This window comes from Ochotona curzoniae, unplaced genomic scaffold (genome assembly GCF_017591425.1).
Source record: "Ochotona curzoniae isolate NIBS_2020 unplaced genomic scaffold, NIBS_Ocur_1.0 contig_883, whole genome shotgun sequence".
In the NCBI taxonomy this organism is placed as follows: domain Eukaryota; kingdom Metazoa; phylum Chordata; class Mammalia; order Lagomorpha; family Ochotonidae; genus Ochotona; species Ochotona curzoniae.
The window spans coordinates 17,489,856-17,510,088 of NW_024466599.1; the positions used below are offsets into that span (position 1 = coordinate 17,489,856).

At 44.4% G+C, this 20,233-nt stretch overlaps 1 protein-coding gene across 5 annotated transcripts in view; it reads right to left on the reverse strand.

The window, feature by feature from the left end:
- Window positions 1-1,058: 1,058 nt before the first annotated feature.
- ASXL2 (ASXL transcriptional regulator 2) overlaps window positions 1,059-20,233 on the reverse strand; it is a 136,583-nt gene continuing 117,408 nt past the window's right edge. For all 5 annotated transcript variants that reach the window (XM_040992936.1, XM_040992935.1, XM_040992934.1 and 2 more), the window contains 4 exons: window positions 16,163-16,259; window positions 13,200-13,305; window positions 11,372-12,092; window positions 1,059-7,288 (listed from right to left, as the gene is read on the reverse strand). In XM_040992936.1, the coding sequence (XP_040848870.1) occupies window positions 4,853-7,288; window positions 11,372-12,092; window positions 13,200-13,305; window positions 16,163-16,259 (3,360 nt within the window). In that variant the 3' untranslated portion in view covers window positions 1,059-4,852. The remainder of the gene's footprint in view (window positions 7,289-11,371; window positions 12,093-13,199; window positions 13,306-16,162; window positions 16,260-20,233) is intronic.

Below are 20,233 nucleotides of genomic sequence, written 5' to 3' on the forward strand. Positions count from 1 at the left end.
CAGCAAAGTAGGTGTGGGACTGTGGACGATCAATTTCCCTGGACACTGCACTCATCCTCATTTCCACTACATCCTGCTCAATACCAGCAAGTTCAAAATGCCAAGTTTTAATGATGGAAACACAAAGACAGATGTTTCTTCTCTCACAAGCCTCCCAGCTCTGACCCAGCCTTTCATGATTAGTTAGGCTAGGTGTGGCCCTGGCTGTGGACCCCTTCTCCGAGGTACAGGTGACAGCTAGCAAGTTTTCAAGGATCTTCAGGAAAGGATTTCTTCATACACCACTAGCACCTAGAAGGTGGTGCAAGGGAGGATTCACTAACGAATACTGAGTAATGTGGAGACAGGAAACTTTTTTTCTAAGGAGTTTTGTCATTTTTTCCTTTTAGAGGTAAACCATGGGTATGTAAAAAAAAAAAAAAAAAAAGGCACTGTGCTGTAGCTTTACTTTTCCAGTAGGAACTATGAGATAGGGAGAAAGACAAACTAGGAGAACGCAGTAACGCTTGTGCTGAATCTCAGTGGGAGAGCCTACCAGGTTCTCCGGCAAGTCCCTCGTGTGCGTCTTGGTGCAAGCATGGCAGCAACCCAAAGCTTCCCCCAGGCCACGTCTGGCACGTGGCAGACCTCAAGAGTCACCAAAAACTCCAAAGTTTTAATTTTCACTTTTAATTTTCTTTTACTTAATAAAATGAAAAATAAGAATATATGAATACATACAATCTATATACATATATTTATTGCAAATACTTAAAATTCTTATGTAAAATGATTTTTTTCTATATTTGTGAAAAAATATGACTTTTAAATGGTGTTGTCACCAACTTCTCTGTACATACCCTCAATTCCAATGTTAACAATTCCTTTAAAAAGGCAAAAGACACAAAAGTTTTTTTGTAGCATTTACCAAACCAGTCTGTACAAACCTTATAGCCAGAAGGGAAAAAATAGCTCATGGTAAATAAGTCAATTTTCTTTTAAAATAAAAAACAACCCCCAAAACGATTCCCCTTATTGCATTCCTGGGAAATAATCTGAGTGTCTTTAGAGCAACTTCCTTTGAAATAACTTGTGCCTTAACAGAGAGGTCCTACATTAAACATACCATAGAAGAGAAATCCAAAGTCTTCCACTGTCACTTTTTACATAGATATTAAAATATATATTACTTAAAATATATTACTGGAAAGCTATTTTTAAAATTGATCTTTAATAGTCGTATCAAATGTAAAGCATTAAAAAAAATAAAGTAACCAAGAATCTAGGAAGCTATTGCTTCAACTTTAGGAAATGTTACCTACTGGTCTCTTTCAATAGGTATGCAGGTATTGAAATATGGTAGGAAATGTTCCTGCCTGACATGTTTCTTGGAGTCTCTTTGGACTGTTCTATGAATTGGGCTGAGAACTACCCTAGGTCAAGCTGTTCCTTAGCATATGGCTGTGATGCAATGGGGAGACTTTTCTCCTTGCTATGACATGACATCAAAGAGAAAACAACCCCGGCACTGTTCCCTGACTGCGAGTTCTGGAAATAAGTTGCAGTAGAGACTCAGAGGAGACTCCCATCACTCTAACCAAATCACAGAGTTCTCTCAGGATCTCTGAGGTGGGGAAATGCAGAAATTGACAACTGGGATGGTAACTGTTGGGTCATTAATATGCATGACATTGCACCTTCACCAGGAGGGCAACGAGGTTCTCCTTCGGCTGCTAACTTGTCTGAGATCAGCTCTTGCACACTGCTGTCTGTGCACCTTCTCAGCACGTGCGCCTGTGCTCCTTGGACCCCAGGGGAAAAACTTCCTGTTGATTAGCTCTCACTTTTAAGAATCTGACAGGATTCCACAGACAGCTTCAGCATTTGGAGCACAGGGGTTAAGGACCAAAAGTAGAGCAAACTATTTTGGGTTATTTGGTTTTATTTTCTATTTAATAAAGGTGGATAATTTTAATTAAACTTCTTTAAGATTCGGGAAGCCTTCCCTTCTAGACCAATGAGAACATCTATGAATCAGACGGAGATGACAGGCTAGTAATGTGTCCTGGGGTGCCCTGCAGTGGGATGCGGCCGGGGCAATGAAGGCAGGGAATGGCCATGTGGGAGACAAGCGCATTGGATTCGGCATCTGAAACATCCCTGGAAATGGTGGCACATCATCCTCTGAGACATGGACTGGATCCAAAGAAAAACCAAAAGCTGAGATAAAAATTGTTGTGAAGGTCCTTGAGGACCACACTTGATCACGTAAAAGTTTTCATATTTCCACTGCTTCACTTTCTGAAGGGCCAAATTGTTAATATTTTTCCCAGTTCAATTTATGAGATGAATGACTTTCTAAAAGTAACTGTCTTGAAACAAAATGATAAAATGACTGGTATTCAATTTGCCACAGTCTAACAGGTCCTTAATGGTTTTCTCATCTGGTTAAGACAGTGCCCAGCAGGTAATTTCTGTTCAGGGGCAGTCAGCACATACCGGCGGAGTATTCTTAGAGAAAATTTGCGAACAGCAATGCTAAGGACCCAAGAGCAAAAGCCTGGGTCTAGTGCAAGTGAGGCACGATGTGGTTTGCTCTCTAATTGGCCCGGAAGATCCCTGCCACTGTTCTCCCTTTCTGGATCGTAGCCTATCTGTTCTCAGACAGGATTTGGGGAGAACTGCTTTTCTGATGAAAGAGGAGTGAAGCAAAGTTCAGTCATTTTATTCCATCCAAACTGGCAGCTGACACTTGGCAACAGGGTCCGTTCCGAAACACTCAGGCCCCTTCAGGCTGCACAGCTGCTGAGGTGAGGAGCAAAAGGGTCAGATGTGTAGGAAGCATGACCCAGCAAAGGGCCTTTGGAACCCCACTTGGCTTACCCAGGCACCAGCCAGTTTGGCAGCAGAACCACAGTTCCTGTTTCCTTGTGGTTCTTGGCTCTAAGCTGACTCCCTACCCTTCTGATGACAACCACGCTATGTGTGTGTTGGAAGAAAAAGGGAAGACAGAAGGACGTACTGCCTTGGCTGAAACCGGGACACAGATCTTCTTTTTGCCTTGGGACACAAAAAAAGCTGGAAAAGAAAAATGAGAATCAGGAGAGTAAGTTTCTTCCGGCTTTGGAGCAAGGACTAGCGGGGTGGGGGGTGAGGGGAAGGATTTGAAGTGGATATGATGCAGGGAGCAGAATGGGGCAAACCAGAGGTTATTATTGTTATTGCTTATGCTCTCCTAACCTGGAATGTGACTCGATCATGAGTTTAAACTGTTCCACATTTTGTAAATATCACACCCTGAAAATTAAGTACAAATACATCTGCACTATCTTGTACTAGTATTTTTACACATTTCAAATTAGGAGACTTGAAATTACTATGCACATGGTACAAGTTGACAATCTCCTACTTAGTACCAAAGTCTGGTAAACTGTAAGTTTATTTTAATCTTCTGTAACCAGAACCTAAGTAATATGTACTCCAAAATTCTTCAGCTACTAAAAAGGATTTGAAAAACAGTAAGAAAAGCACTCTACCCCCAAAAAACAACAAAAACCAGTAAAGTTTTATAGCCAACTTTTCTTCCTTTCAGACACTTTTGTAGCTGTTCATCGAGTCCCCTTAATGAAAGACGTTTCTAGTGCAGGTAGCAGTGATCCAAACCAGGTCACACACAGGCTAAAACAGAAACTGCACTGTGTGTGGGCATGCACATGTGTTTAGCCTAAGATGAAATAAGATTGCTCCATCCTTGGACACCTTGGGAGGCAAAACAGGTTGAAGAGAAGGAGCCAGTGTGGTGTTACGGAGTTTTTCCACCTGCAACTACACAGCATCAGCTAGTGGTTTGGGAGAGAAGAGGAAATGACAGGCTACTTTGTGCTGAGTGTTAAAACTGTTTTCCTGAGTTCTTTCTGCCCAATTTAACCATCTATGCAGTTATTCCCTATACTGAACAAGACATAGTTCAAGTTACTTGATCACTCACTCCTCTCTGGCTGTTTGCCTTCATATTTCAAACCTGTCTGTAAAAGTCCCAGGTGCGCAGCTCTTATTGCTGGAACCACGGCCCTGTGCAGGCTAGTTACACACAGGGTCTGTGCAGCCACTCCCATCACAGGGTGGAGGGGCCGGGTTAGGGAATGGCAGGGTGCTGGCCACTGTGGGCAGTGCCTGCCAAGAGCAGGGTGGGGACGGGGTGGGCGTAGGGGAGACATGACAGGGCTGACTGAAGCCAAGAGCAAGCCGGAGCTTCCAGGGTCTGAAATGCTGCCCGAGAGATTAAGGCCTCAACAAAAGTCAACTTGAACAGCTTCTGTCTAACACAAAGGGGCCGTGTGAGCCCAAACCCAAATCCTGTAAAGGATGCAACATCTCTGCACACCTTGTAGCCAGCATGTCAAGACACACTCCTCTCCTGTGGTCATTTTCAAGCCCACCCGTACCTTCCTGACTGCTTTCCTGGGCCTCTCTCAGCCCAGGTTGGAGGGAGGCAGTTTGCTTGTAATGTGTGGGCTTTTCTCAGAGTCACGTGAAGTGGAACATAAATCTGAATTCAAAGCAATGCATTATTACCTAAATACTTGGGAAAACAATGTTAAACAAAAATGTGACATATTTACATGATTTTCTAAGTGCAAACTTGTCACAGATTCATAGTCTTGCTTGACTCAGACTTAACTATACAAGGTGCTCTTCCTCTAAAATGCAAAAAAAAAAAAAAAAAAGACCTGCGTTCTGCATTCCTGATTAGCATTTGTCTGATACGACAACTGAAACCGATGTGTTTCTGTGATTCCCAAAGGACCCCAAAAGCACACCTTAGCAGCCTGTCCCCGCCCCCACCCTGACAGCGTGCACCTTTCTGGTCTCATTACCGAACAACAAGGCAGGAGACACAGAGTTTGGAGGGGCCAATGCAGTCATCATGGCAGAAAGCTCCACAGCCCTTGCACATGATCATGGCTTTCAATCGGCAGTAGCATTTTGAAGGCGTGTCCTCGAGACTGTTCTCTTCTGGAAAGGCCTGGACGGGGATGGTCTGGCCGTGGCTGCTGGGATTCATTGCTTGGCTAGCAGGGATGGTTGTGACGGTCACCGAGAAGGACATGACGTCACCAACGTTGCTAGATACCTGGCTACCTGGCACAGTAGCGTTGTGGTCCATGTCAGGAGAGGTGGAGACATTGATCATGCCCCTATAGTTTGGCCCGAGCTGTGTGGGGCTTCCATACAGCTTTGGGGTTTGTAGCGGGGGAAGGCGCTGAGGCTGATGGGTGGGACTGTCAGCAGGCAGAGGCAGGGCAGAACTGAAAACCTCAGGGCTGCCCCGCATCGTCTTCCCTCTCACTGCATGAGCCACTTGCTTCTGTGCTACCTGAATAAAATCCCTGGCCAGAGTCTTCTCATCAAATGCCTGGCCTCTGGAGAACAGGTAACTCTCCTTGGTCGAAGCAGTTTGCTCGCTCACCGGTGCCTCGGCCTTCACACCCCGGCTGGCTGAGCAGTCGCTGATAGACATATCTCTCCTGGGTTGTCCTGAACTCACGTCCCCCTGGTCGGAGCTCTGGGGAGCTGGGAGCTCCTTCTTCACCACCACAGACTCCTGCTCATCACCCGTACTTTCCTCGTCAGTGTCATCCTCTTTGCCGCTGCTGTCGTCGCCTGTTATGTTTTTACTATCTGCATGCCCCACTTTCAAGGCTTCAGGGGGGCTACTGAGGCAAAAACGGTCTTCGGGGTTTACAGAATGGGCCCTCCTACAGCTCTCCGAACCACGGCCATAGGTTGAAACATTCAGTAAGTAGTGGCCTGCCATGGCAGGCTTGGATGTCCTCCTGCCAGCAAAGCCCAGCATGAACCTCTGGCTTGTAGAGATGTCTTCCAGCTGGAAACCTGAGTGGGGGAAGCTGAACTGGGAGGGGGGCCCGAATGAGAGAATATTCTGCCTGTGCACCCTCTGGACCAGAGTCTGCAGGATCTGATCTTGGGTTGCTTTGCTGAGTCCTTCCTGGTACTGATGTGTGTCAATGCTCAAGTCCCTCAGGTCCTTCGGTGGCAAGAGCTGCAGGGGCCTGGGGCCCTGGGGGAGTGGCTTACTCTGCAAGGTGCTTCCCAGCTGTTGCACAGCTGGATGTACCAGTCGCACATGGACTTCCTCTCTGGTGCTACTTTCTGCTATGGTGCTGCCTGGGGCTAGCCCTATCCCCTTCTCTTTTGTGATCATGGGGACCGTTTTCACTTCAACTTTGGTGAGAGGTTTAGGCAGGATCTGCTCCATGGGCACATCTTTGCCCTGAAGCAGCTGAGTAACCAGAGGATTATTAGCAGGGATACTAGAGCTTGATCGTGAAATGGGGCCGTTGGCATTTAAGGAAGTTCCTGGGGGTTTAAGGCTAGAAGCTGCTGGCGAAGTGCTTGAGGAAGGAGCTGACCCAGGAGGAGCTGTGGTCACACTGACCTGGGGGCCCGAGAGCTTCTCTAAAGTGGCTGTTGTCAATAAAGCTGCAACAGGGGTGGGAACTGTGGCCACCGGGGCACTGGCATTTACCTTGGTCAAGGTTGAAGGGTTTGGTGTATTCTCACTGGAACTGGCTTTGGACTCAACAGTGCCATCAGCTGCAAATCGAACAGGGGAACCCCCTGAGAGTAGAGTAGGACCTGGTGGTGGAGAAGGGGCCTTTTCCTGTCTACAACTACTGGGCCCTGTGGGGTGACTAAGAGAGGCCACAGCGGATGCTGCCTTGGTGGGCTGGAGCATTTCGCTGCTCAGTCTCTCTCTGTGGGCTGGAGAGGGGGCACCTGGCCCTGTTCCACTGGGGACAGGTGTTGGAGGCACTGAGGGGGTTTGCTGTAGTTGTGATCCAGGGCCACTAGGAAGCTGGGCCTGGCCTGGGGTCTTGGCCGCAGGCTGGGGCTGAATCTCTGAAGCACAGGGTAAAAGCTCTCCCGTACCTCCCCTGCCTCCAGCTCCTGCCAGCTCCACGGTGGGGCCTGGTCCAATTTCACGGGCTCTGTCTGGGCCTGGACTCCCTCCTCCTGCACCTTTCTTTTCACCTCCTTCTCCCGAGGCTTGTCCGCCCCCGGGGCCAGGTCCAGGGATGGTCCCACCAACAGTGGCGGCTGCAGCGGCGGCAGCGGCTGCAGCAGCAGCTGCCCTCTGTGCTTTGACCAGCTGGGCTTTGGCTTTGATGTCTGCCAGGGTTCTGGCTCCTGTTCTGTTGGGACTAGTGATGGAGATGGGAAACCGAGCCCTGGGAGAGACCTGCGACGGGGGAAATGGCAAGCAGGAGAGTCTGGAGACCGGGATCTGAAAGGAAGCAGACAGAAGACAACAGAGTTTAGTTTGTGAAAATAGTGAAACTTCATTAACCCCAGCATTCTTAGAGTAGGTGAAGACTACACTGAGAAAACCATGGGAGACTAACATGTGGTGAGAACATGAGTCCCATTATCTTTCCTATCAATGCCAGGGCTGGTCCTCCGTCTATTCAGACCCCAAAATCTCTACACAACTGCTCCCTAATCCTACTACCACCCATACCTGCATAGCAATTAAAATACAGGTTTTTCATGGTTCCTATGTTTTTGAAGTAAGAAACAAACAGAGGAGGAAAACAGGTATTATGCCATCATTGTCTTTTACTTTAGCATTAATATCAAGAGCTGGGGAAAACGTTTTGTTTCAAAGGCAGTTATAGAGAGAAAAGGAGAAACAGAGAGCCAGATCTTTTATTTTCTGGTTCAGTTCCCAAATGGCTGCTATTAGCCAGCACTGGGTCCAGTGACAGCCAGGAGATTGGGTCCCTGCATCCTGGAGGAGACTCCTAAGACTTGGATCATTTCTCCCTCCTTCTCCAGGTGCATTAGCAGGAAGTTGGATCAGAAATGGAGCAGTCAGGATCTAAACCAGCACCCACATGGGATGCCAGCATTGCAGACAGCATCTTAACCTATTATGCCAGAACTCTGGCTGTTTATCTGTATAGTTTTCTAAAATACAAATATAGGTCCTGATTCCTATCATAAACTTACAAATCACAATCACCAGGGAAAAAAGTCTATTCAAAAGTTACTTTTGGGGCCTGGCACTGTGGCACAGAAAGATAAGCTACTGCTTGCAGCACTGGCACCCTTAGTGCTGAGTCCTGGCTATTTGCTTTAGATCCATTTCCCACTTCTACGTCTGGGAAGGCAGTGAAGGACAATCGGACTGCTTAAGTGCCTGTATTCCTGTCCCCCACGTGGAGACCAGGAGAGATTTCTGGGCTCTGCTCTAGATGTTGTGGCCATCAGGGGAGCTAATCAGTGGATGGAAGATCTCTCTCTGCTGCTATGCCTTTCAAATAAAAAAAAGGCAAAGATCACTTGGGAGATTCCGATACATCAGCATGTTTGAAACCACTGGTTTGCATATCATAAAACAGCACATTTTAAAAGAAAAATCTGGGGCCCGCCCGGCAGTGTGGCCTAGTGGCTAAAGTCCTTGCCTTGAACGTACTGGGATCCCATATGGGCGCCGGTTTTAATCCCGGCAGCTCCACTTCCCATCCAGCTCCCTGCTTGTGGCCTGGGAAAGCAGTAGAGGACGGCCCAAAGCTTTGGGACCCTGCACCCATGTGGGATACCTGGAAGAAGCTCCTGGATCCTGGCTTCGGATTGGCATGGCATCGGCCGTTGCGGTCACTTGGGGAGTGAATCATCGGATGGAAGATCTTCCTCTCTGTCTCTCCTCCTCTCTGTATATCTGACTTTCCAATAAATAAATAAATCTTAAAAAAAAAAAAAAAAGAAAAATCTGACTCCTAAATAATAGTTTGAAAGCTATTTGGATTAATTGTATCCTAATTGGGTTGTGGATTTCTTTCAGTAGCTGGACAAGTTTAAAGGAGTCAATAACTTTCAGTTGCTATTTTAATTAAACGCTCTAAAATATCTCTAGATCCATGTATTCTGTGCCATACATGGTATTAATTTCTTCTTAGAGCTAAGTTTATTTTACATTCAATTTTCATATGCCCTGATAGCATATTTACTGAGCAAATACTATGTCAGACACTATCTGCAATAGGAAAGCTGCAAATACCATCTAGGGAATAAAAATGGGGAGAAAGAAGAGGAGCGGAGGTGGCAGGAACACAAAAGTAGAAATTAAACATAAAAAAGTTATTTGAAAGCCAGAATTACATAGAAAGGAAGAGAAAGAGAGAGACATATGGAGGGAAGGAGAGAGAGATCTTCCAACCTACTTTTTCACTCCCCAAATGGCTGCAAAAGCCAAGTCTGGGCCAGTCCAAGGCCAGGAGCCTGGAACTCTATCCAGGTCTCCCACATGGGTGGCAGGAGCCCAAGCACTTGGACCATCTTCTGCTGCATTCCCAGGTGCATTAGCAGGGAACTGGATTGGAAGTGGAGCAGCTAGAACACAAACCTGCATCCATATGGGGACACTGGCATTGCATTGCAGGCAGTGGCTTAAACCACTGTGCTACAATGCTAGCCCATCTAGGGAATTTTAAACAGAGACGAGCAATTTTATACAGAAATACTCTTGGCAACACCATATCTAGCACAATAAAGATATTTATAATAGTAATAGAAAATCTTTGATAACATGGTGAAATCGAATAAGGACAACCATTTAAAGTGGTTTAGATGTTTTACTACTTACAATAACGAGTTTTGATCATTCATGTAAGTGGTGAGATTACCTGGTTATGCAGAATAAAGGAGAAGCTTTAAGTACAAAGCCACTGCTAACAACTTATCTTATTGAGCTGCCCTATCCCTGTGAAGCAGGAGTCAAGTCTTTTCAAGTACATTCTGAATGTAAAACAAAGCATGTACGTGGGTGTCTGTGTATAGAAAGTGGGATTTTTAAAATGATAATAGAAAAGAAAAAAAGAAAGTGGGATTTTTAATAGGTCTAAGGTAAAAGAGTTACCAAAGCAAATTCTGGTGAAATGCATTTTGGGTGGGAGAGCAGGTAGAGGAAAAAAAAAAAAAGTAAAACTGCATTGCTTTTGACCCAGTGGATTTGTTTTCAGCATTGAGTCTGTCCACATTAACAGGAAATAGGCAGACCATGATGCATCTTAAAAACTACACCTCGGGGCTGGCACTATGGTGCGGCAGATAAAGCCACACCAGTGAGGTTGTACTGGTTTGCAACCAAGCTGCTCCACTCCAAATCCAGCTCCTTGTGAATGGACCTGGGAAAGCGGCCCCTGCCCCCAAGGAGGAGATCCAGAATAAGCTCTAGGCTCTTGGCTTTGGTTTGAGGGCCTGAGGGTCCCTGAGGGCCATCTGGGGAGTGAATCAGGATGGAAGAGCTCTTGTTCTCTGAAAACTCTTTCAAATAAATAAATCAGTATTTACAATAATAAAAAAAAAAAAAAAAAGGAAACTGCACCTCAGCACTGAGTCCTGAAGTTGTGACCAACATTCTTTGAAGAAAGCTTTATAATATTTTTTATAAGAATAGGAAATGTGGTTCTCATCAACACCAGGATCTTTAGCAAAGCATGACAGTGAATGTTAATGGCAGAAAAAAAAAACCCAATATCAACTAAAGCTCAAGATTCCTAGGTGTTGAAGCCACAAATCTTCAAATCAAAGGGCAGCAAAGAATGACTGCCGATTGTACTAGTAATTAAGAAGCACAGTGAGATAGTAGTCAAGTGGCACATGGATATGACAAATGAATGGTAGGAAATTATTATCTCCTGATGGAATATCAGGAATATTTCCCGATGGCACTAATTCTGGTTCCTCTAGGCTGAACAGAAGGGGAAAGGAGAGTGCTCTCCTGGGTCCATACCCACTGCCACCCAGTGCCTCATTCTTGATGGGCACACAGTCATATTAAAGACAGGATAGGCAGACAGCTTAGTAAGGCTGTGCCAACTCACGTTCCTTAGGTACCCAGGGCAGGCACCCGTATTTCCCTCCATAGGAGGCAGCTGCAGGTAATTGCAGATTCCTGAACATCTGACCAGTTACTGGCAGTGAGGAAAGAGCACACTCAGATATCATGGTTCTCAATACAAGACAAGAGCTTCTGGTTACACCAGTGGCCTCCTTGCTCTTATTCTCATAATTACTTTGCCATGTGAGAATCAGTTCCAGAACTGTCTTAATGTACAAGAGCTGGGAGTGTGGAGGAAGTGGGTGTGATTTGCATAGTGACCTCCAATTTAGATGTAAATAAAGATGTGCAAGAAGGCGGTCCTGTTATCAGTAACTTCATCTGTTTAAGCCCAGTTACAAGCACACCAAGTATATAGGACTTTCTGCTTTAAGAAATGTCACAAATTACTTGAAATTCAGTAAGTTTGACCAAACCCTTCATGTTCAGGCCAACTCTCCACTTGCAGCGTCTCTGCTCACTTACCTTGAGAGGTGGTACCCTGCGCACCGGAACCCTGTCTCCTCTGCTGAGAAAGGGCTGGTGCGAGGCCAGAAATGGCTGGGGCGGGCGATTCTCAGCGACCCGTGGCCGCTTTTCCCAGCTCGCAGGTGCCTCCTCCTGGCTGAGGCATTTCCTCTTGAGGCTTTCAGGGCTTTGATCAACAAGAGCTGCTGGGGATTCTATTGCAGGGGTCTCTTGCAGACCTGCCTCTACTGTGGGCTTCAGCAGGGGTTTCTCTACTCCAGGACTCTTGGGCTTGCTTGGGGATGTAAGTGAAGTGACGTGGCTTTCACTCTCGTGGGAAGTAGGAACGGGGGTGATATGATTATCCTTCTCAGACTCCTGTTGGGCAGAGGCCACTGGCTTCTGCTCCAGGACCGGCTCATCTTTGGGTCCCTGGGTGGGGAGCATGCAGCCTGGCTCCTCTGCGGTGGTGTTGCCAGTCGGGGGAAGCAGCGGCTCTGGGCACAGGAGGAGGCTAGGCTGACCCTCATCTTGGTTTTCGGGCTGTTCCTTTTTGACTGGTGATGGTGTGGACACTGCTTCTTCCTTACACTCTGACTGGGGAGCAGTGGGCACTGTTCTGGTAGGAGAGGCCTCTGCAGGAAGGGTGGATTTGGGCGGCTCAGCTGGGATTTTCTTGACTTTAGGATCACTTGGGGAATCAGTCAACTTCTTTGAATCTTCAAGGCTCAGACCAGAACTAAAGAGTGAAAGAAAGCAATATCCTCGTTGAGAAATGTCCCACTTTACTGAAGCTATCAGCCATGAGATACTGGAATATGACAACACCATGGGGAACCCCAATATAAGAAGGTATTTTTTACTTTTGTTACTGGTAGGGAAGGTTCTGGAATCAGAGTGATTAGGTGCAAATCCTGCCTCTGACATCAACTGTCCACTATGAACTACTGAGTAATTTGCTTTGTGTAACTTCATTTCTTCAATGAGACACAGGTTAATTACCTTAGTGCTGCTGTTACTGAAGCTAATTCACATAGTTACCTAACTGCTTAGTAATGCTGGTTACTGTTATCACTTCTATATAGAGTGGCCACATTGTCTAGAGGCATGGATCACAAAAAGCTGGAGGATCATCATCTGCTGCCTTCCAGGTATATTAACAAGAAGCTGGAATCAAAATTGACACCAGGGGTCCAGTGTGGTGGTATAACAAACTCATTTTCCACCTGTGGCACTGGCATCCCACATGGGTTAGAGTCCCAGATGCTCCACTTCTGATTCAGCTGCGTGCTAATGCACTTGGGATAGCAACAGAGGATGACTTAAGGCCCTGGGGCCTGCATCCACATGGGAGACCTGCAAAAAGTTCCTGGCTCCTGCTTTGACCTCGCTCAACCCCAGTCATTGGGGCCTTTAGGAGAGTAAGCCAGTGGATGGAATATTTTTTCTGTCTTTCCCTCTCTGTAATTCTGCTTTTCAAATAAACAAAGTAAGTCTTACAAAACAAATTCTGAGGCCCCGTGGCTCATAAAAGGAAAGTCCTCCTGGTACGGAACTGATGACAGGGCTCTCTCTTGCCCTTCCTGCAGACAAGGATGAGACACAGTGCTAAGCGCTGGCTCTAAACTTGCCTCCCCTATTCTTCCTGGTCTACTCTATTCCTGAACAGTGTGTGTGTGTTCCCTCACCTTTTAAGTAAACTTTCTCACTTGGTGCACTATAAAAAAAATTGGTGACATGAATAGAAACAGAAAGTGGCACATTACATTTGTTTGTGGAGTCAGTGAGATGAAGTTCCCATGATAAAATATGCAGGAATTGATATTGGGTTCACAGAAGCTATTACCTCTGACCGTAGTAACTTTCAAAGAACTGTTCCTTCCATGGCTCCACTTTTTTCTCCTTCTCAATCTCTTGTCGAATCCTCACCTGCATCTCGGGAGTAAACTCACCTGTAAAGCAGCAGAAAAAGATTATTCAGGAGAGAGGCAGTGGGAAATATCATTATGTTAAAATTGCATTTATGAAATACATGCAATTTGCTCCCTTTAAATAAATTTTAAAATTTTAAAATAAATTTTAAAAACAAAATTTGAAGAAAGGAACATTCCGTTCAGCAGTATTTCTAACTCATAGTGGACTCAGGCTGCACCCAGGACTCTGTCCTATGAAATCACAGAATCCCCAGAACACCTGCCTGGAAGCAGTACCTCCAGGCCATCCAGGCCCAGGGAGAGAGGAGCTTTGCACAGCCCTCTACATAGTCTCCAGCCCTCAGGGGTGCCACCTGAGCCCGTGTGATGGGCTACAGCACATCCTCCCTAATCCTAACATCATAGTACATACAGATTTCTTCTAGTTTAAACTCTGGCTTGTTTTTAAAGTGATATGCTTACACTAAATTTATTATTTTAAAATTCTGCTTTTCTAAGGCAAGTTGAATTTGGGGACTTTCCCTATAACTTATAAAATGAAAAGCTAGTACCTGGTTTGACATTCTAGTAAACAGGGTAGAAAATGATTCTGGAGTTGTCAGTTTTCTAACTGTTCCAAAAAATGTACCAGTTTTATCCCCCAGCAAGAAGACATTCAACATGCCAATACTGTGACTATGCCACGTATTTGCATAAACCACCAGCCACATCAATCCTGCCCACTCCAACAACAGACTACTGGGTAGGCCTTTTTCAGGTTTATGGCTCAGAAAAGCTGCCTGTCATATTTATTCATACTTACTGGTAGGGTATCAGGGAATAAGAGGTGGAAATAGTAGAATATGGGGGCTGGTATTATCATGCCATGAGTTAAGCCACCATATGCAATGCCAGCACCTCATGTGAGTGTGGGTTCCAGTCCTGGCTGTTCCATTTCTGATCCAGCTTCCTGCTGATACATCTGGGAAAGTAGCAGGTGTCTCAAGTATTTGGGCATCTGCCACCAACATGAGAGTCCAGGATAGAATTCCAGGTGCGTGGCTTTGCCCTGGCCTAGACCTGGCCATTATGGCCATCTGTGGAATGAACCAGTAGATACAAGAACTTTTTCACATCTCTCTGTAACTCTGCTTTTCAAACAAACAAACAAACAAACCCCAAGGAGGGTATTTAAAATGAAGGAAGGAAAAGAAAAGGGTTAAAGGACGACGGATGTCACAGAAGAAATAGGTAAAGAGAAACTCTGTCAAAGGATTCAAACCAGAATTTCTGCTTTTGAGCCCCCCATGTCACATACAGTGAGGTTCAGAAGTACCAATCTGTTCACAAATGCAGTGTTCAGTGCCTGTAGCCCATTAACATGTGACTGCAGGTGCAGCCGTCATTGGCTTGTATGGTTTTTCTTTGTAAGTAGCCCTGATAATAAAGCATTACTATTGATAGTGCTTACTTATAAAAAAATTTGGGGGTTGAATAACAATGTATTCTTAAGGAAAGGTACTGGCAACTGATGTGTTTTAAAGTGTGTATGTGACTTTAATGAATTCTTTCAGAGAAAAAGGGACTGCTGCCCAAGGAAATCTGTCACAGGGCCATGGTGATGGGCCAGTGTCCTCCCACGCAGAATCCGTTCTAAAGCACGGGAAACCCCACAGCTGCAGCGGGCCATGCAAACATGAGAGCACTCCAGAGATGCCGTTTTCCCACACTCACTGAGGTACTCTCTTACGCTAGCTGGCCACTTAATTCCAATTGTCAGGGATTTGATGACAAGTAAGCAATGAACAGCATTTCTAACGCCTTCCTTACAAATCTGCTTAAATCTTTTCACACTTGTTTAAAGCATAACTATACATAACTTTTCAAGCATTATTTTGGATTCTATACATATTGTGAGATGTGATATTTGAAATAATGCAGTCTTAATTACAGCTGCATATCACTTGGGAAAACTTAAAAAAAAAAAAAAAAACACCTAAGCTTGTCACCGTAAGTATCTCAAATCCAGGTCAGACGCACAGCACATGTGACAGTCAAGGACCGTAAATAATCTTGGTCACAATCTAGACTAAGATGTTCTCATTGCCACTTGACCAGATTTCAAATGGAATATCCGAATAAAACAGTTTTTTAAAAAATATTTCTATTTATTTTTTATTGGAAGGGCATATTTACAGAGAGGAGGAGACAGAGAAAGCTGGTTCACTCTCCAAGTGGCCACAATGACCAGAGCTGAGCCAATCTAAAAGCCAGGAACCAGGAACTTCTTCCAAGTCTCCCATGTGGAAACAGGATCCAAAGGCTATGGGTCATCCTCTCCTGCTTTCCCAGGTCACAAGCAGGGAGCTGGATGGGAAGTAGAGCAACTGGGACATGAACTGGAGCCCAAATTGAATCTTGGTACATGTAAGGCAAGGATTTAGCCACTAGGCTATTGCGCCAGGCCCTGGTTTTTCAAAAAATTCTTTTAGATACCTTTCATTGCTAGTTTGAGACAATCTTATTGCTAAGAAAACTGTGATTCATTGCACTACAAGATAAGCAGTTATATACTCTGCTTTTTAGCAAGTTACTAGAGTTTTAATTCCTAAGCAATAATCCAGAATTACTGAACCAGAATATTAAGAATAAGGTGTGATTTCTCAGGTAACATTAAATCACAAAAGAAGCTTACTGTTGGACTCCCTCAGAAGTCAACATGGCTATACAGACTCATGTTTCACACAGGATGGCTGATCCCACCTGCTGGAATCAACTTGCCTGCATCCACCAAAATGTCCCAAATGCCTGCCAGCTGAGGTGGAGAGCTGCCAGCATGCACTCCTGTAGCTCCAGGCACAAGGAAAGCCCGGAGGCCGGCAGGTAGCATACTCACCTTCCGAGAGCCGTTCCTTCCAGCCTTGGGCCGCTGATGTGAAGAACTCATTATTAAGCGCTGAGCCACTGAGCTTTAGCAAACCATCTGGACCAACCTGAGTCAAAGAATAAGCCAAAGAAGCTCACAAACAAAGTGAAAGGTATCATGTGCTATTTGCTTTTCATTTTAGAAAAGAAGGTGTGTACACCTGGTTTCTTAGAGAAATGACTGTCTCTCACTAATGCTGTTCATTACAAATGGATGATCCAGAGGACATCTGGTACCACAACAGAGGACGGAGGGCAGAACAAATTGATCATCTACCCCAGCCATGTGTTGGCAGTGAAAATCTGGACAAATGGAGATTCTAAGATGGACTATGTCAGCCAGTGGATTCTGGAGAGATTTCAACGTGCTTGGAATGGTGAGATTGGCAGCAATTCAGAACTGTTGAACTCTCAGAACCACTTGAGCAGTGTCCTCGGAGCATGCCCTACATCGGGGACCCTGGGACGGTTAGGAGACTGGGTGTGGCTTCTCCCTTTACCTCTCCCCTTCATCCAGATACAGGAAGGAAAAAAGAGAATGTGGAAATAATGGTCTTACCCATTTTCCTGTAGCCCTTGACCCTTTGTGCCCTAATCACCCTAATCAACATGTAACCATCATAAAAAAAGAAACAGATGCCCATTTTATAAAGTGGTATCATTTTGTCCTAAAAACACCACCTTTTCTCTTTATTTCTCCTCCCTTCTTTCTCTCCTTCCACTCCCCACCCGGCAGGGATAAAAAACCGGCTTCATAGGACCACACACATGAACATTCATCTACAGTTTTTTTTCCTGAGGTTTTCTTTTTATTGGAAACTCAGATACACAGAGAAGAGGAGAGATAGAGAAGATATCCCATTTGATGATTCACTCCATTTGGATTCAGCCCATCCAAAGCCAGGAGCCTTTTCCATGTCTCCCATGTTGGTGCAGGAGCCCAAGGCTTTGGGCCATCCTCGATTGCTTTCCCAGGCCACGAGCAGGGAGCTGGATGGGAAGTGGGGCTACCAGTATTAGAACCGGTGCCCATGGGGATCCTGGCATGTGAAAGGTGAGGATTTTAGCTGCTAGGCCGACTCCCAATGAAAGTGTTGGATATATCTAAGTGTTGGATATATCTAGACAATGGAATGATGAATTATCTGACAGTGTGTGTACAAGTATTGTCTGGGCACACTTAAATAGCAGACTGATGGATTTGTAACTCTTTATGGAGAGTGTCATTATGGAAAAAATCAATCATAGGAGCCGAAAATGGGGGTAAGGGGATTTCAGACTATAAAGAAATGCATAATAAATTTCAAGAAACAGAGAAGAAGATCAATGGAACAGGACAGAATAGAAACACCAGAAGGCAGCCCAGACATGTATAGTCAACTAATCTTTGACAAGAAAACTGGAAATAATCCAGGCAAAAAGCTTGATCTATTCAACAAATGCTTTTGGGACAACTGGATAGCAGCTTGCAGAATTAAGAAGCAAGACCCACACCTATCACATTACACAAAAGTCAGTTCTAAATGGATCAAGGACCTAAATCTACACCCAGAAACCATCAAACTATTAAAGGAAAACAGAGGAAGCACACTCCAAGATACAGGAACAGGGAAAGACTTCTTAGAAAAGACATCTAAAGCAAAGGCAATCAAATGCAAAATGAACAAATGGGACTACATCAAACTAAGAAGCTTTTGTACAGCAAAGGAGACAACAAAGTGAAGCAGCAACCAACAGAATGTGAAAAAACTTTTGCACACTACACAAGTGATAAAGGACTAATATCCAGGATTTACAAAGAGCTTCAGAAACCCAGGGACAACAAAAACAAAACAAAACAAAACAACAACAACAACAAAAAACAACCACTACCACCACCACAACAAAAACAACCCTGTACCAAAATGGGCATTGGAAATGAACAGGCATTTCTCAAAAGAACAGATTCAAATGGCTAACAGACATATGAAAAGATGCTCAGGCTCCCTAGCCATTAGAGAGATACAAATGAAAACCACATTGCGGTACCACCTAACTCCAGTGAGACTCAACTAACTTACTAACAACACCTGCTGGCATAGATGTGGGGAGAAAGGCACCCTCCTTTACTGCTGGTGGGAGTGTAGGCTAATACAACTACTGTGGAAATCAGTACGGAGAATGCTTGGAGAATTTTAAATAAACCTGCCATATGATCCAGCTATCTCACTCCTAGGAATATACCCAATAGAAATGAAATCTGCATAGGAGAAGGGGATCTGTAATCCTATATTTGCAGCAGCACAATCCATAATAGCAAAGACATGGAAACAATCCAGATGTGCATCCAAAGAGTGGTTAAAAAAACTGCGGTGCATCTACTCCATGGAATATTATTCAGCTATTAAGAAGAATGAAATTATACTTTTTACAACTAGGTGGTCCCAACTAGAGACCATTATGTTCAGTGAAATGAGTCAATCACAAAAGAACAAATACAATATATCTCTTCTATAAGGAAACCAGCATGCAAAGTGTAACTTCAATAATTCGATCCATACTGGGTTTTTTTTGGTGTGTATGTGTGTTTCGGCTGTATCCCATGTGTTTCGAAGTTTTTAATTTCAGTTTTATTTATTTCAAATACTTTCTTATGTCTTGCTGAATTCATTGCTGGCTCATGGATTACATGGTGGCATAATTTTTCTCAAGAGATTTTTGTGTTTTCTTTTTGTCACGCATGTGTTGGTTACTCAGTGGCGTGTTTTTTCATGGTGCTGTAATTTGTTGTTATTGAAGCTGTTGTTCTAACTCACACCAGTTGTTGACTTTGTTTCATGGCTTCTCAATTATGGAAATGTATTGTGATGGAGTACTGGGGTCTACCATATCCAGATGTGGGAGTATAATGGAACATGTATAACAATGGGATGCTGGACTGTCTGACATTGTCTGTACCAGCAATGTCAGGGTACATTTAAATAAGAGACTGATGGAATTATGATTCCTTATGAAGGATTACACCACTGTAGTAAAATGGGGAAAATTTGTCAGTGGATGGGAGTTTAGGGGGAAATCCCAGTATACATGAAATTGTACCACATAATTCAAACATTCAAAATAAAAACATATTAAAAAAGTATGATAAATTTCAAAAATTAAAAAAATATATAACAATAAAAGAAATAAAAGGGGTAAGTTAGTTACATACACTGCTTCCCATTTTACTTTTCTCAAAGAATACACGGTGGAAGTCTCTCCATGTCAATAATTTAAGCTCTTCTATAATGGCTCCATACTATTTCATTTTATCAATGTAACTCAGTTAACAATTCCTTAATAACACTTTGTTTTCCAGGTTTTCCCATCATCAACAAAACTGCCACGAACATCCTGGTGGAGATAACTATGCCAATGCTTTTATTAAAAAGGGATACATTCCTAGATCAAGAATATTAGCGTGTGTTTAACTAGATATTATCAGATTTTTTTCCAATAAGGCTAAGACAACAGGTATTTGTACCAGTATTACACGAGTATACTTTTACCTGCCAACAGATGCTAATATGCCAGTTAATTTCTCCCCAATATTGGAATTGAAATGGTAAAATTTTTCCTAGTAGTATTTCCTCATCTTTCTGCACGTTTTTTTGGGGGGGCGGGGGGCTGGAATTTACTTTCATTGCAAAATCAGATTTATAGAGAGAAGGAGAGAAAGAGAGAAAGATCTTCCATCTGCTGATTTACTCCTCAAGTGACCACAACAGAGCCGAGCCAATGCAGAGCCAGGAGCCAGGAGCCAGGAGCCTCTTCTGGGTCTCCCACATGGATGCAGGGTCCCAAGTCTTTGGGTCATCTTCTACCGCTTTTCCAGGTCACAATCAGGAAGCCAGATGGAAAATAAAGCAGCCAGGATACAAACTGGCACCCATATGGGATCCCGGCGCATGCAAAGTGAGGACTTCAGTCAATAGGCTACCATGTTGGGCCCGGGACTCAAGTTTCTTACTCAGCTGGCTACCCACCTGCCCTAAGGATGCTTATGTTTATTATTCATTTGTTG